Genomic DNA, 17,602 nt, shown 5'->3' with positions numbered 1-17,602 from the left:
TCGCCCTCTCCACTCAACCGAAACTGCGCTTACTAAAGTCTCCAATGACCTATTACTGGCTAAATCCAGAGGTCAATATTCCATCCTCATTCTTCTTGATCTTTCCGCTGCTTTTGACACTGTCGATCACAGCATACTTCTCGATACCCTGTCCTCACTTGGATTCCAGGGCTCTGTCCTTTCCTGGTTCTCTTCCTACCTCTCCCTCCGCACCTTTAGTGTTCACTCTGGTGGATCCTCTTCTACTTCTATCCCTCTGCCTGTCGGCGTACCTCAGGGTTCTGTTCTTGGTCCCCTCCTCTTTTCTATCTACACTTCTTCCCTTGGTTCATTAATCTCATCCCATGGCTTTTCCTACCATCTCTATGCTGATGACTCCCAAATCTACCTTTCTACCCCTGATATCTCACCTTGCATCCAAACCAAAGTTTCAGCGTGCTTGTCTGACATTGCTGTCTGGATGTCTCAACGCCACCTGAAATTAAATATGACCAAAACCGAGCTTCTCATTTTCCCCCCAAACCCACCTCCCCGCTCCCCCCGTTTTCTATTTCTGTTGATGGCTCTCTCATTCTCCCTGTCTCCTCAGCTCGAAACCTTGGGGTCATCTTTGACTCTTCTCTCTCCTTCTCTGCTCATATCCAGCAGACCGCCAAGACCTGTCGTTTCTTTCTTTACAACATCCATAAAATCCGCCCCTTTCTTTCCGGGCAATCTACCAAAACCCTCATCCACACCCTTGTCACCTCTCGTTTAGACTACTGCAATCTGCTTCTTGCTGGCCTCCCACTTAGTCACCTCTCCCCTCTCCAGTCGGTTCAAAACTCTGCTGCCCGTCTCATCTTCCGCCAGGGTCGCTTTACTCATACTACCCCTCTCCTCAAGACCCTTCACTGGCTCTCTATCCGTTTTCGCATCCTGTTCAAACTTCTTCTACTAACCTATAAATGTATTCACTCTGCTGCTCCCCAGTATCTCTCAACACTCGTCCTTCCCTACACCCCTTCCCGTGCACTCCGCTCCATGGATAAATCCTTCTTATCTGTTCCCTTCTCCACTACTGCCAACTCCAGACTTCGCGCCTTCTGTCTCGCTGCACCCTACACCTGGAATAAACTTCCTGAGCCCCTACGTCTTGCCCCATCCTTGGCCACCTTTAAATCTAGACTGAAAGCCCACCTCTTTAACATTGCTTTTGACTCGTAACCACTTGTAACCACTCGCCTCCACCTACCCTCCTCTCTTCCTTCCCGTTCACATTAATTGATTTGATTTGCTTACTTTATTTATTTTTTGTCTATTAGATTGTAAGCTCTTTGAGCAGGGACTGTCTTTCTTCTATGTTTGTGCAGTGCTGCGTATGCCTTGTAGCGCTATAGAAATGCTAAATAGTAGTAGTAGTAGTAATATGGCGCACAAATTTCCACTTGCAAAAATTGCGGGATATCCTGAGATGCATACGGAACTAAACTGGCTAATAAGCCAATCAGCACCAATAATTGAGTGCTAACCATCAATAATTGGCAACAATTTGGATTTGCGTACATCTTGCTACATGCTATTCTATAAAGATCCACGCACAAATCTTTTTCAGCGAGCCTCAAAAGAGGTGTGACCATGTGAGGGCCATGGGCAGTTCGGGAGCGTTCACTAACGATGGGTGCAGTATTACTGAATACCGGGGATCCGCGCCTAAATTATAGGCCAGGATTTACACCAGGTTTCAGTTGGTGTAAATCCTCACGCCCAAAGTTTGGCATGGAAGTCGGCTCTAAGCGCTAGTCTATAAACAGCACCCAACTTGGAGCGCCGTTCATAGAATAGTGCTCCACATGGGGGGGGGGGGGGGGTTCAGTGCTGAATTTTTGAGTGCCATTAACTGAATCTAGTCCGAAATGTATGCAGGCATTCAGTAAAACAGAGGTGACTGTATCAGGGGGGTTCACTGTAACAGAATTGACAATATTGTGGCATAGAATTGACTGTATCTAGGGTTTCAGTAAAAATTGCTCATCATTGTAACAAAGTGGTCCATCTCTAGGAGTTCTGTGGAGCAGAGTTCATTAGTCAGGTCTTTAGATTAGCACAGTTGATTATGCTCAAGGGTTCTCACCGATGCAGTTGACATTCTTGAGCCCATTGAAGATGTCTTTGGAGACCTTCTTAATCTTGTTTTCATGAATGCGCAGCTCCACCAGGGAGTGAGGCAGGCTGTGGGGGATCTCTGCCAGGTTATTCTTGGAGATGTAGAGTTTCTGCAGTCTTTTCAGTGGGTCGAAGGCCTTCTCGTGAACCTTGGAGATCTTATTGTTCACCAGCACTAGAGCCTGAACCAGAAAAGGTGCAGTTACCCACCACCTCCGTTTTATAAGTGCAGGAAGGGCCACAGATTTAGAAACCTCATGCACTATTCAGATGTGAGATCAACTGAATATCACTACTGTCTGGGCCCTAAAGTATATTGAGGAAAAGATAAGTCTTTCAAGCGATCCCCCTCCCCACCATCCATACACACATGCATGGGAACATACACATGCACATACTCACACATGAGCATGGGTAGATATGAATCTACACAATTTATTTAGAACTGGCTGCCACAGTCACACAATGCAGCAAAGTGAGAGACAGCAGCATGTGCAGTGAGTGCCCTGAGGGGAGAAGATGTTTAAGGGAGCCAGATGAAGGCAAGAAGAAAAAAAGCAGAGAGAACAGAGAATCCTTACGTAAAGGTTATGGAGGCCAAGGAAGTCATCTTTCCTGATTTCCGTTATCTTGTTGTTTTGGAGGTCCAGCAGGCGGGTGTCATGGGGGATGTTCTTTGGTACACTTGTGAGGCCTGGAAGGGAAACACAGCTGTCACCAGTACAGGGATGCAGGCAGGGTGGTTTCATCAAACTGTGATACAGCTCTGCCTCCCTCTCTGTGACTTGGGAATCAGGATACAAGTTCCAGAAGACTCTCTGTGTGGTCGTAGCCTAGTCATTTCAGCTCTGTACTCTGCTAACAAGTCCATAGATACAACAGGACAAAACCAAGACTGGCTCAGTCTCACCTTAATGGCCTGGTGCTTTCTGGTGGGCCCCCTCTATTACTATTATTTGCACTACTATAGTTTATGTGGGGGTCTCTTGGAGTTTCTTTACACCAGGGTGGAGGAGTTGCCTAGTGGTTAGAGAAGTGGACTGAGAGCCAGAGTTCAGATCCCACGGCTGCTCCTTGTGATCTTGGGCAAACCACTTAACCCTCCATCACCCCAGGTAGAAGCTTAGATTGTAAGCCTTCAGGGCAAACAGATCTATCTACTGAACCTGAATGGAACTTATCTTGAACTAGTACTGAAAAGATTTACGCTAAATCCAAATTCCGTTCGTTTATGAAGATGGTAAAAGATATTGGAAGCCCCATCATAGTCAGACTAGAAAATTCTAAAGATTTTTTGGAAGTGCAAAAGAGGAAGGCCACATGGAGGGGCATTTTCAATAAAACGTCTAAGTCCAATTTTGTACATTTTGCTTTAAAAAAATCCAAAAATCGAGAGGTGAACACAGCCATTTTTGAACCTGAAATAGTCTGTCATTTTTGTTTGAAAATAGCCCTTTTCTAGACATTTTATGCTCAGTGCTTTTTTCTTTTGGGACCATTTTGCGGGAAAAAAGTCCAAGAGAAAAACGCCATTGAAATGGCTGAGGGCCATTGTTCTTAGTAGACTGGCCACACAGACATCTCAGCAGAGCAGTGGGGCAGTCTAGGAGACACTGCAATGGACTTCACATAAAAGGTCCCAAGTACACATCTCACCACAACCCTTTTATATTGTATGGTGAGCCCTCCAGGAACAGAGAAAAACCTACTGCACCACTACCATAGTCCTTGAGCTTGCAGGTGTCACCTAAATGTAGGTACAGTAGGTATTTAGTGGTTTTTGGAGGGCTGACACCACAACTGTACCACTTAAAATGAGATATGGGCCTGGGTCCCCTTCTCTAAAGTCCACTGCACTGACAACTAGGCTACTCCTGGGACCCGCTTGCTGCTCTAATAGGAATGGCCATCACATCTGAAGCTGTCATACAGACTGGTAGGTATTGTCACTGTTGCGTCTTAGGGGGCTGGGAGGGGGATCAGTGACCACTAGGGGAGTAAGGGGGGTTATGCCTTAATCCTTCCAGTGGTCATTTAGGGCACCTTTTGGTCACTTAGTCCTGATTGAAATAGGTCTAGCCAAAAACATCTTAATGTTGGCCTTAGACGTTTTCATTTTGTTTCATTATGGAAGAAAAACGTCTATCTTTTGGTGCCGCCCATGTCCCGCCTAGGTCCCGCCCAAAATACTCTCCCAACAAGCCCTCTTGAAATTTAGAAGAACTGTGGAGAAAAACATCTAAAATCAGAGTGTCAAAAATCACAGATGTTTTTGAAAGAAAAACATCCATCTACCACCGTGTGACATTTTTTGGACTTAGTTTTGTTTTGAAAATGAGTCCCTTAATCTCCCCCCAGGTAAATAAATTGGGAATAGAGTAAGTTTCAGAAGGAGGCAATGGTGAAACAGCAGGCCATTTGATTTTCAGGCTCAAATAGAAAGCCTTCCTCGTAAACAGAGATGAGTTGGCCTGTGTCCTGCCTATGGGTGCCTCCCGATACAGGTCAACTCTAACTGAATGATCCAGTTCTGAATTTGCCCCTCACTACACCTAAGAGGATGTAATTTCTGCTTTTCTTAGTGAAATTAGAATTACAAGACCATGTGTGGAATAAAGGCACAACCTGGCCTGGCTCAGCCTGTTTCCTGACAAACTGATACCAGTTGGTAACCCAAGGTCCTAATCAAAGACGCCTTGATTGAGAAGCAGTGACTGATGGTGTCTTCAGGTTCTATGAGCTGAGTCGGGCAATGGAATAACTCACCAAGATCCGAGCATTGGATCACACGTAGGTGGCACTGGCAGCCAAAGGGGCAATCCATGGGCACTGGGGGAAGAACTGGAGGTGGTGTACCAGAGCCCTCTTCTTCATCATTCATCATGGGTAGCCCATCATCCATGGAGAAATCCCAGAAACCTCTCTGCTCGAAGGGCAGGGCCCAGCTCAAGGCCAAGGTGATGCTCAGCAGCAGAACGAGCTTCATTCTTTAATGAAAGACAGGACTGGAAAAAAAGAAAGCAGTGAGGAATTATTCCGGAGCTATTTGACTAAAGTGCCACCACTACTACCAGAACAAAGATCACCTAGGATCCCATGCAGAGGCAAAAGGGGAGGTGGTAGGAGTTGGAGGGATAGTCTGTTAACATTATTATTATTACTATTATTTCCGTTTTATTTGTAGAGGTGCTGGGAACTTTCAGTGTGGGGCCTGTATAGATTTCCAGAACCGCTACTTTAAGCAGTCGGATTTTCTTGTCTGACAGTGGTAGTTGCTAGGCAGAGCATTACACATACGGTTACCATATTTGTGGAGACAAAAAAAAGAGGACAGAAAAAAAAATAAAAATGGTTGCTACCTTTGCTAAAAAAAAGTATTTAATTGTAGTTAATGAACACACATCAGTGACTTATACAGCAGTATTCTAGTTTTCAAGAACTTCTGGATTTGAGTTTGACTGAATCTGAACCTAAGCGTACTTATCATAAGGGCGCATATCCCTTTGGCTGGTTTCTGAAATACATGTGAAAGTCTTTGCATGACATATGCTTAAAATCTTGCTGCACGAACAAAATTCCTTTGACAGATTCAACCAGCAGGAGAGCAAAGAGGGGATCAGCAATGCCCTTTTTCTCTGTTTTAGCATCCCCATGTGTCCAGAATGAGATGGTTTCTCTCATTATGTGGATAGGCGTGTTGGTCATAGGCACATAAAAGAAAGAGAGGACATTTCCCTAAAAATTAAAAATCCTGTAGGACACATCTGAAGATGTCCAAAAACAGGACATGTCCGCTTAAAATAGGACATATGGGAATCCTAATTACACAGACAATACACTTTCCAGCCTCTTCCAGGAGAAGGATCTAAGACCTCAATATTACAAATGGAGGGAGAGAACCCCTCTTGAGTATAAAACCCGAACTGTCTTTGGCTTATTTGCCTCTCCCCGGCCTCTGACCATATACATTAGGGGAAAAAATCCAGCTTTAAACCCTAACCATATATACTCCGAAATCACCAAGCACCTGCTGCTCTAGCTGGTACAAGGAGTAATTCAAGAGTATATAAGAAACAAAAGCTGTTAAGCATCTGCCTTGTTGAGTGCCTGAGGGAACGGGGAGCCTACCACATCCCTTCTGAGGAACTAAGGAGAGAAAGAGCAGGCTACATGTGAATTTTCTAGCAGTGCAATCTGGACCTTTCCCATCTTCATAAAGAATAATCCATGCTGCTAAATAATGCAAGAGACCTACATGGAGTGCTTTAAAAGTCAAGATTACAATTTTAAATTTAACCTAAAACTGAAAAAGGAACCAATGGTGGCAAAATAGCAGGGCAGTAACGTGATCTGTTATGCGGGCTCAACACAGAAAATAAATCACCCTATTTTAGAGAGGTTGATGTCTCTTGATGTTTGTTTACAAAATACCTGCGTAGGTGAGGTTACAATAATCCAAAAGAAAAATGAAAGGGGTATGAAGCAAGAATGAACAGCAGCAGTACTGAAGTAACAAAACTGACATCATTATTTTAAAAATCCAGTTTTAACAAGTTTTGATATTTCTAAATCAAAAATAAGCTGGAAATAGATGGCCACTTTGAGATATTTAAAGGAGTCCTACAGTTTTAACTGGATAGTCTAGCAAAAGAGACATCATGGTTGGAGGAGATATCCATCTAGATATCCAGCAAGCAGTAATCTTCTCTAGGTTAAGCACCAATCGGTGAGTCCCTAGCCAGTCTGCCATTGAGTTCAAGCAGCATTGTAATGGATCAAGATCATGATTCTCGAAAAGTGATATAATGTAGTAATAATAATAATCTCTCGCTACACTCCTCCCCGGGAACTCTGTTCACTGGGTAAATCTCTTTTATCTGCACCCTTCTCCACCACCGTTAACTCCAGACTCTGTTCCTTTTATCTTGCTGCACCTTATGCCAGGAATAGACTTCCTGAGCCGCTACTTCAAATCTAGGCTAAAAGCCCACCTTATTGATGCTGCTTTTAACTCCTAACCCTTACTCACTTGTTCAGTACCCATGTTTTATCATTCCCACATTAGTAATTTCCTTATCTCTTATTTGTCCTGTTTGTCTGTCCTAATTTGATTGTAAGCTCTGTCGAGAAGGGACTGTCTCTTCATGTCCAGTGTACAGCGCTGCATACGTCTAGTAGCACTATAGAAATAAGTAGTAGTAATAAAATATAATCTGCACAGTAATATGTGCTAATTCCGAAGTCTTGAATTAGTGTGGTCAGTGGGCTGAAAAAACTATTGAATAACGAAGGGGATAAAATAGAGCCTTAGGGTACACTACATGGCAGAGATTGAGAAGGAAATGTAGAAGAAAAGTGGCAACTATGAAAGAACGAGCACCCAAGAATAAAGTAAGCCAACGAAGGACTCGGCCCCAACATATAGGGGCCCTTTTACGAATCTGCACTAAAAAGTGGCCTGCGCTATTTCTAGCATGTGGATTTCCCGCACACTGAGGCCACTGTTAGCATGGCAGCAAAATGGCGGCAATTTCTATTCTTCCACTCATGGCCATATGATAATTTCCCAATTAGCACATGGTCATTAGCGCAGGAGCCTTCGCTGCCACCTACTGACTAGGTGGTAAGGGCCCCCGCGCTAAATCCATGCTAATCGGGAGTGCACAGCAATTTGTCAATTAGTGCGGGGCATGCCTACTTTCTGCCCCAAACACACCCTCCGTGTTAATAATATATATTTTTTTAATGCAGGATTGGCACATGCCGATCCCAGAACTACTGCAGAACACCTGTGCATGTCCCGGGCTGTGGTAGTGCCTTTAAGCATGCAGTAAGCAAGCGTTGGTGCCAGGGGCGTAGCCAGACTTTGGCAGGAGGGGGGGTCCAGAGCCCAAGGTGAGGGGCATGTTTTAGCCCCCCCGGCACCACCGACCCCTCTCCCCGCCATTTTGACCCCCCTCCGCCGCTGCCACCAACAACAACTTTGACCCCCCCCTGCCGATGACCCTCTCGTCCCCCCCACCGCTAACCCTCCCCTGCCGCCGTTGGCTACCTTTGCTGGTTGGGGACCCCAACCCCCGCCAGCCGAGGTCCTCTTCTTCCGGCGCAAGGCTTCGTTCTGCAGATTAGCCAGCAGCGCAGCCGCTGGCTGATCTGCAAGGCTTCATTCTGTTTCTGTGAGTCTGATGTCCTGCATGTTGTATGTGCAGGACGTCAGACTCACAAAAACAGAATGAAGCCTTGCGCTGGAAGAAGAGGACCTCGGCTGGAGGGGGTTGGGGTCCCCCACCAGCAAAGGTAGCCGACAGCGGCGGCGGGGGAGGGTTGGCGGCGGGAGGGGGGTCGAGAGGGTCGTCGGCAGGGAAGTCCAGGGCCAAATCTATGGGGGGCCATGCCCCCGTGGCCCCACGTAGCTACGCCACTGGTTGGTGCTTACTGCTGCTTAGTGAAAGGGCCCCACTGGAATTTATGTGCAAGTAAAAAAAAAAAAAGGTGTGGAAATGGAGGGTCATGGGTGGAACGGGAGCGTTCCTAGCATTTATGCGCTTTGTTTTAGAATACAGGGGATACACGCCCGATTTAAGTGTATACATTTGCACCACATTTCAGTTGGTGCAAATGACTGCGCCTAAAGTTAGGTGCAAGGCCCAGGCATATGTGCTATTCTGTCAACCACACCTAACTTTAAGCGAGGCTTATGGAATAGCATTTTGGCGCCACAGATAGAATTCACACCTTAGTGTGCAAAATTGTGCATGCAGGTTATAGAATAGTATGCAATGTACAATTTCTAGGTATCCAGTCAAAATTCAAAGATTCAATAGATAATGTTCATAGCACATCCTTCAGAATCTACTTCAGTAACTTTATATAGAGTTCAAATCATTTTATAACATTATTATATATATAGGTTTTCTGGTGACCTCAGTGATGTTCACCGCCAACCACCCGAAGGTTTTTTAAGGTGGTGTCAACAACATCAACCTCTTCACAGGCTCACCCAAATGAGTTATTCACTTTCATTTAAGCACACACTTATTAGATTATTAAACTTATCCCCACAAGTAGGACCCAAGGCTCAGAAACAGCCAGGGCCTTTCTTAAAGCTGCCCCCTACAAAAAGCGAGCCACCCGTGACTCCAAAAACAAGAATGCCACTCTAGAGTGCCTGCATCCGCAGACCAAAATCAAAGAGAAAACAGTGACGTGAACCAAGGAGGATAACAAAGAAATCTTTAGTGAAGATGCTAAAAAACGACCTGACACGGCCGTGTTTCGGCCCGAAGGCCTGCCTCAGGGGTCTTGATGAATATTTGATGTTGTAATGTAGTACTCAACAACAGGAAAGATTATATGCAAGGGTATAGCTGTGAAATCCTTCTGTTATCCTCTGTCTTGCAAAAATGCTGAAGAACAGTAGCCGATTCGTTGGCTAATGTAAATGATGCTACAGCCCACAGAATGGGCTAGATAGGTTCAAGCCATCTCATGTCATAAAACCTCCTTAATTTACACCGGCCTTTCAGTTAGCACAGGTGCTGACACATAACGTTAGGTGTGTAACTGCAGATGTACTCTAGTATTCTGTAATATCAATTATGTGCCTAATTGCTGATACAGAATTCATGGTTAGAACGCATCATCTTGGTGCCTAACTTTAGGTGACTTGTAGAGAATTACCTGGGGTAATTTTATAAAACATTTTACACGCAAAAATGGGTTTTATACAACTGTGGTGCTCCGACATGATTGCAAGTACTAACATGCATACTGCAAGAGGAATTCTGGGGGCGTGGTTACAATGGACACACTTACTTTATAAAGTGCGCGCATACATGAATATTCCTGAAGGGGAATTACTTTGTGCACAATCAGTTCAACAGCACATCTTAAAAAACAGCACGTGCAAACTCAATTTCATCGGCATTCACTTACAAATTAACCCTGGAAAGTACATTTCTCTGTGTTACAATGAACAGGAAAACAATGGCTGAAATTTTGGGGAAAAAAAGTCCAAAAATGACCCAAAACTGACTCGAACGTTTATTTGCCACTCGCGCCTACTTCAGGAGTCAAATAATTTTGTTCAGTCACAGATGACAAATTGCAAATTTAAGGGTGAAAACATCCAATAATTCAGTATCCAAAGAGCTGAGAGGCAAAATGACAAGGCAAAAAGCGTGTCACCCTTACATTTGCAATTTGTCATCTGTGGCTGAACAAAATTGTTTTGACTCCTGAAGCAGGCTTGAGTGGCGCCAAAATGCAGGACAGCATCAAGTCACTTTAATTGTCATCCTTCAATAAGCCACCTGTTTTGCAACCACATTGGTCTGCCCCCTCCTTTGGTTTTGTTTCTGTGCTGTGGACTGTCATTCAGGGGACACTTCCACTTTTATTTTTTGTTCTCCAAATTTCCCATGCATATCCCTTATGAATAGTGTACTCGTGCACATTTATGCTTCTTCAGAGTGGGTGAACATTTGCACATGGGCATTTGGACACTATTTAGACTGTTTCTGTTTAGTTTCGATGAAAGGTATATTATTCATAGTGCTTCCAAAATAGGCAGAAAGTAAGACCCTTCTTCTCCCTTAGAGATCCCATGCACTTCAGTTTTTGTTATGAAATTATGATTGAAGCCTGGAAAATGAATATTAGCGGTATACAACAATTGATTTGATTTACCCCCAATGAGGTTAATTTCCAAAAACCGCTTACTCATATAATAGAAAACTGCTCACCCTGCTTGCAGGTGAAAATCTGCATCACTGATTCTGTTTTGTGTGGCTGTCAGGAGCTATGGTTTTGCTATGACAGTAACTTCTCTTTGCTGCCCCCTGGTGGCTGTTGCTCTAGGTGACCATTGGTAGTGAGAACTGTTTTTTATTTTCTTTTTGCGCCAGATTCGAGCGGCAAGAAATGATCTACCTTCTGATGCTTTGCATACACTTGTCCTTGCTCTGGTGATGTCCAGAATTGACTACTGTAATGTCGTCTTTGTGGGGATTACACAGGCAAATTTGAAGTGCCTGCAATCTTTGCAGAATACGTCCACTGGCGACCACTTAACTCTGTTGCTTCAAAGCCTGCATTGGCTATCCATATATTTCAGGATTAAATTTAAAATTCTATTACTAACTCACAAAGCATTACACACTGGTCTTCCAGTTTACCTAGCTTCTCTTATCATACCTTACACTCCCAGGCACCTCTCACATTCTATTAACGACCACAGGTTGGTCCTATCAGGGTCTTCTCAGGCGAGATGGGAAAGCACCAGGAAGACAACAAATGTCATACCCAGCTCCATCACAGCAGTATGCAGGTCCCTGGAGCAGTTTTTAGTGGGTGCAGTGCACTTCAGACAGGCGGACCCAGGCCCATCCCCCCCCCACCTGTTACACTTGTGGTGGTAAATGTGAGCCCTCCAAAACCCACCCGAAACCCAGTGTACCCACATGTAGGTGCCCCCCTTCATCCCTAAGGGCTATGGTAGTGGTGTAGAGTTATGGGTAGTGGGTTTTGGGTGGCTCAGCACACAAGGTAAGGGAGCAGCACCTGGGAGCAATTTGTGATGTCCACTGCAGTGCCCCCTAGGATGCCCGGTTGGTGTCCTGGCATGTGAGGCGGACAAGTGCCCTACGAATGCTGGCTCCTCCCACGACCAAAAGGCTTGAATTTGGTCGTTTTTGAGATGGGCGTCCTCGGTTTGCATTATAGGCAAAAACCGAGGCCGCCCATCTCTAAGGTCAGCGATCTCAACATTTCGGTTGACCTAAATGTTGAGATTTGGCTGGCCCCGACTGTATTATCGAAATGAAAGATGGATGCCCATCTTGTTTTGATAATATGGGATGCCCCGCCCCTTCGCCAGGGCGACCGTAAAGATGGGCGCCCAGTTCGATTATGCTCCTCTATGTAAATTAAACCTCTTCTTTAGCATCTGACTTGTTTCTCCAATGTAGCAGCCTTCGTTGCATTTTTTATACTGAATGATTGGTATATACCACATTGGAAGATGAGTACGTGAAAGATTCCTTAATATTGAATATTTTTCCTTTGTGAATGACTGTGGGGTCCTATGAAATATTTTGGCACAGTTTGCAGCTGGATATATTGCAAGGATGTGTGCCATTCTTTTCTTTTTGAATCTGTGTTAGGAGCTTACTTCTAATTAGCTTGCGTTTTAAGTTGGGTGGCTGTTGGAAGGCCAGCACTGGTGGTGATGGGAATATCTCTTTCAGTAATTCATCCTCCTGGAGTAGAGGCTGTAGATCTTTTATGATTTTTCTTAATTTTTCCAGCTCTGGGTTGTATGTCACTATAAGGGGGATTCTGTCTGTGGCTTTCTTTTCCTTGTACTGTAGCAGATTTTCCCTGGGTGTTTTGAGAGAGGAGGCAATATTCTTGGAGATTATTTTGGGGTTGTAACCTTTCTGTTCAAAGGATGCAGTCAGGATTCCGAGGTGTCTGTCTCTGTCCCCTGGGTCAGTGCAGATACGGTGGTACTGTTATGATTGGGGTCAGAACCCCTCTCAAACTTACCTCTTTCCTGGGGGTCAGCTTCTTAGCTGGCTTCTGTTTCTTTTGTCTGTCTTTTCTGAGCTGGCTCTGTCTCTCTGTGCTGGCAGCTTCCAGCAGCATGGCTCTAATTGTTTCACTATACTGCACCTGTGTGGGTGGACTGAGTTAACTCTACCTCTCTTTGGGTGTACTGGCTTCAAGTGCTTCACGGTGTTGCATTGGTGTGGGTTGGGCCTCTCTGGGTCAGTGTGCTTTTGCCTAGGTCTAGGGAGTGTGACATCATCAGGGAGGGCCTTGATAAGGAAGTGGTGTTGTTTCCTTCTTGTTTCCTTCAGGGCCTTTGCAACAGTGGTGTTTGCTTTAGGTAGGGTGGTGCAGTGTGCACTTCTGACTTTGTGTCTAGTTTCCCTGCTTGCTTTTGCTAAAGGTCCAGGTTAGTGTTAGTGCAGTGTGCACTGGTGTTTGTGTGTTTAGCTTTCCTGCTTTTCCCTCTTGGTTTTGGAAGCATTGCTATGTGTAGGGCTTTGGAAGCTCTGTTGCTGATAGAAGTACTTCAGGGTTTGGTGTTGTTAGGAACACTGCAGAGTTTGCTGTTAGAAGTACTTCTGGTGTTTGTGCTATTGGGAGCATTGCAGTCTTTGCTGTTGGTGTTTGGTGATTTAGAATCACTTTTGGCTTATGTGTTAAGGTCTGGCATTTGTCTTCCCTTCCTTTTCCCTTGTGGTTTCCCTGCACTTCTGTTAGTGTAGGGCGTAGGGGCACCCCTGTTAGTTTCTGTTGGGAGCACTGCTGTTAGTGGAGGGCTTAGGAGCTTTTCTGTTGGTGCTGGGCTTAGGAACACTTTTGGTCACTTTAGGAGTTAGGTGCACTTCAGTTACAGCTTGTTCCAGTCCTGGTCCCTGTGTCATCCAGTAAGTCCTGCCGGCTACTCGAACCCATGAGCTCAATTCTTGGGGGCTTAGTAGCTATGTGCAGGTGAAGCTGTGTGGACCAGTCCAGTGTGCTCCAGTCCCGTGTTCCAGTCCTGTGTCCTCCAGTCCAGGGGACCAGTCCAGTGTGCTCCAGTCCAGTGTGTTCCGGTCCGGTGTGTGTTCCAGTCCGGGGGATTGCAGTCCAGTGTTCCAGTCCTGTGTTCCCCAGTCCGGGGGATTCCAGTCCATGTGTTCCGGTTCGCTGGGCAGTGCCTGCAGTCCCTGCCGGTGTGCTTACCCAGTGTTGGTTGGTGGGTTTTGCCTGCTGCTGTCGCTCCTCGGCAGCAGCCCAAGGGCTCACGTTTGCTCCAGAGCCCGGCCCCGCTAGGGTTACCATACGTCCGGATTTCCCCGGACATGTCCTCTTTTTGAGGACATGTCCGGGGCGTCCGGCGGATTTTGCCCGCGCCCACGTTTGTCCGGATTTCTGGACAAACGTGAGCGCGGGTGCGGGGAGGCACGCGCGTGCGTGCGGTGGGCGGGCGATCGGCGCCGTGGGTCACCTGGTCTCCCGTCCTCTCCCCTTCCTTACCATGTTCCCTGGTGGTCTAGTGACGTCTTCGGGGCAGGAAAGAGCCCCCTCTTTCCTGCCCGGAGCGCTGCCTCCCCTGTCTATCATCCTTCTCGGTCTGGCTGGGGATTCAAAATGGCCGCCGAGAGTTGAACTCTCGCGAGGCCGCTTCAACTCTCGGTGGCCATTTTGAATCCCCAGCCAGACCGAGGAGGATGCAGCAGGCAAGGGCAGGCAGCGCTCCGGGCAGGAAAGAGGGGGCTCTTTCCTGCCCCGAAGAGAAGACACTACTAGACCACCAGGGCTAGATCGTAAGTGAGGGGGGGGGGGGGTATGTGATGGTTGGAGGGGACTATGCGACGGGGGGGGGGGGGGGAGTAGGGGCGGAACCCGACCTGAAGGGGCGTGGCGGGGGGCGTGGCGGGGGGCGTGGCATGAGGCGTGGTGGGGGCGGGGTAGGGGCGTGACATGTGTCCTCTTTTTCAGAGGACACAAAATGGTAACCCTAGGCCCCGCGGGCTCTGAACCTGAGAACCTGACAGGTACCTTGCGGCTTGGCTGTAAATAATGGCTCTTTTTGTATGTGAAGGGTGGAAGCTGGAATTGTGGAGGTAGCTGCATTTGTCTGTGGGTTTCTTGTATATGGATGTTTGTATATAGCCATCACTGATTGAGACCGTGGTGTCCAAAAAATTGACTTTTTCTGAGGAGTAGTCAATTTTGAATCTAATTGTAGGATGGTATGTATTGAAAGAATTATAAAATTGTTTCAAAGTTTCTTCCCCCTCAGTTTTATTTCTATTGATTAATTTTAGTGTAAACTGCCTAGACTTGTTTTCAAATTAGACAGTACATAAAATCTCATAATAACAAACATAAACACCTAGACTAGGGGTGGGCAACCTAATGCCCATCACTGTATTATATGCAATCTCCAAGTCCATGGGGAGTAGACATACAAAATGTCATTAACCACAGTCTGGGCGATTTTTAAATACTGTATTTCACAAATATTTTCAGACTAGCCACTCTAGCAGTTTGTTGCCATCATTTTTAGTTAGGTTTTCACTTGTTTATTTGTCATAGAAGGTCTATGGGGCTCTGTGCGTTTCTGGTTCCGACATTGCGTAATGTTGCAGCCTGCTAGGAACAGAACTGACATTCATGCAGCCCTCTGTGTATACAGGTTGCCCATCCTTGTGCTAGACTGTCTAATGGTTGAGCTGGCCCTGCCCTTTTAAAAGAGCAATTTGAGGAGAAGGAAGGGAGACAGCTTTTCGGAAGCTGTGCTGTGTATGCTTGGTCTTGTCCATGACAGCCTGCTGCTGCTACTGAGTGCTGAGCTGAGGTTTGAGACAGACTCATTAAAGCATGGGAAGAATTTCTAAACAGTGTGTCCTGGCCACCCCTGCTGCCTCATCTGGAGTGCCAAGATCTTGCTAAATATCCTCTCATTCCTCTCCCTCCCCCCAGCATCTCTCCCCCACATCCTTCCTGGAATTTTCCTGCCAGTACTGAGACTCCAGTAGTGTGTGCAACTAAGATCAATCTACTTCTCCCAGGAGCCTGACCCACTTCATAACAGCAGCCCTCAGTCTTCTCTGTTCAGGGGTGGGGCTGACTCTCCCCTCTCACCACCAGGGTCCATTCTCACTACACCTACCAGCTCTCGCTGTGTGAAAACCTTGCTTGGAAAGCACAGATCTATTGCTTGGAGACCTGGTCTCTAATCCCACTGCTGCCACTGTGCAACCTTCCATCAGCTGCTTACCTGCCTTGTTCAGCTAAAGTGTAAGATCTTCACAGCAGACACCTTTGGTCATGTGACTCACCTAGCAGTTTGCTATAAATAGCAAACATGCTTTCCACTAGTCTTCTCCCCACTTTGTATTCTTCCTCCCACCAGCTCCCCAATTATCCCTAGCTAAGAGCTAGCAGGGCACTCTCCTCTGAAGTCAGATACCTCAGAATCACTTCTTTTCTGTCAGCAGGAATCACTACAGATTAGTAGCAACCACTGTCCACCCCTATCTTGGAGCACTAAAGCATCTTCTCCCAGACACTGCAAAGCACCACTGGACAGGAGATTCCCGACATAGCATTAAACCCGAGCCACAAGCCTGCCCCACAGCCATTTGCAAAATGTGCACCACAGTGCCATGCTAGTGGTTCTGGACACTCCCATCTCGACCCCTTCACGGAGCGGGCATGCACTGTGCTGTTCCCTCCCCCCACCCCACCCCCAGCATCTCTGATGCTACAGAGAGAGCCTTCTTTTGAATTTTTTTCTTTCCATTTATCTCAAGTTTAGTTATTGAGAAGCAGCAATGCTCTGGGTCCAGGGAACCTCACAGCAAGTTATCCCATTTTTTTATTTGGACCAAACACCCACAAAAATCAGGTAATCAGGTCTGGAAACCTTTTCATGTAATACTCTTCCCTGGAGGAGTGGGCACCGCCCCATACCTGCAAACAAAGCAACAAGCTCACCTAATTCACACAGGTTTGTCACCTACAGTCAACCATAATTGACGTAGGATGATAAGCCAATGGTGTTAGCTCATGGATTGACCCTGAGAACCTTCCCAATAAAATGCAGTGAGACTTGCCTGGATTTCCTCTTTTTTATCCCTAAGCACTGAAGGAAAACATTCAATGTGGACACATATTCTCTGAGCTGATGCTAATAGGATGCCTTCAGCTTCTCTAATGGGCCGATGTTCAAAAGGTAACATAGAAAATTACATAGGAACATGATGGCAGATAAAGGCCAAATGGCCCATCCAGTCTGCCCATCCTCTCAGTGGCGTTCCTAGGGCGGCTGACACCCGGGGCAGATCGCCAATGCGCCCCCCCCCTGGGTGCAGCACCCCCTCCCCAGCGAAACGACACCCCCCGGGTGCATTTTTACCTGTAGGGGGGGTGCCGCGCGCCTGTCGGCTTCGTTCATTCCATGCTCCCTCTGCCTCGGAACAGGAAGTAACCTGTTCCGGGGCAGAGGGAGCACGGAACGAGCGAAGCAGACAGGCGCGCGGCACCCGGGGCGGACCACACCCACCGCCCCCCCTAGGAACGCCACTGCATCCTCTGTAACCCCTAACTCTTCCTTTTCCTAAGCAATCCCACATGCTTATCCAATGCCTTTTTACATTCTGACACAGTCCTTGACTCCACAACCTCTATCAGGAGGCCATTCCACACTTCCACCACCTTTTCTGTGAAATAATACTTTCTTAGATTACTCCTAAACCTATTCCCTCTTAACTTTATCGCATGCCCCCTCATTCCAGAGCTTTCCTTCAGTTGAAAAAGGCTCACTTCCTGAACACTAATGCCCTTGAAATATTCAAACGTCTCTATCATATCTCCTCTCTCCCTCCTCTCTTCCAGCGTATACATGTTGAGGTTCATAAGCATTAGCGCTAACATGGCTTGCTAACATTGCTAG

At 46.5% G+C, this 17,602-nt stretch overlaps 1 protein-coding gene across 1 annotated transcript in view; it reads right to left on the bottom strand.

The window, feature by feature from the left end:
• BGN (biglycan) overlaps window positions 1-17,602 on the bottom strand; it is a 98,683-nt gene that overhangs the window by 16,673 nt on the left and 64,408 nt on the right. The window contains exons 2-4 of the mRNA XM_030194057.1: window positions 4,912-5,150; window positions 2,727-2,839; window positions 2,114-2,327 (exon numbers count right to left, since the gene is read on the bottom strand). Coding sequence (XP_030049917.1) covers window positions 2,114-2,327; window positions 2,727-2,839; window positions 4,912-5,131 — 547 coding nt within the window. The 5' untranslated portion in view covers window positions 5,132-5,150. The remainder of the gene's footprint in view (window positions 1-2,113; window positions 2,328-2,726; window positions 2,840-4,911; window positions 5,151-17,602) is intronic.

This window comes from Microcaecilia unicolor, chromosome 2 (genome assembly GCF_901765095.1).
Source record: "Microcaecilia unicolor chromosome 2, aMicUni1.1, whole genome shotgun sequence".
Lineage (NCBI taxonomy): Eukaryota > Metazoa > Chordata > Amphibia > Gymnophiona > Siphonopidae > Microcaecilia > Microcaecilia unicolor.
The sequence above is the reverse complement of the archived record's forward strand: the minus strand, read 5'-3'. Positions and strand labels throughout refer to the sequence as shown.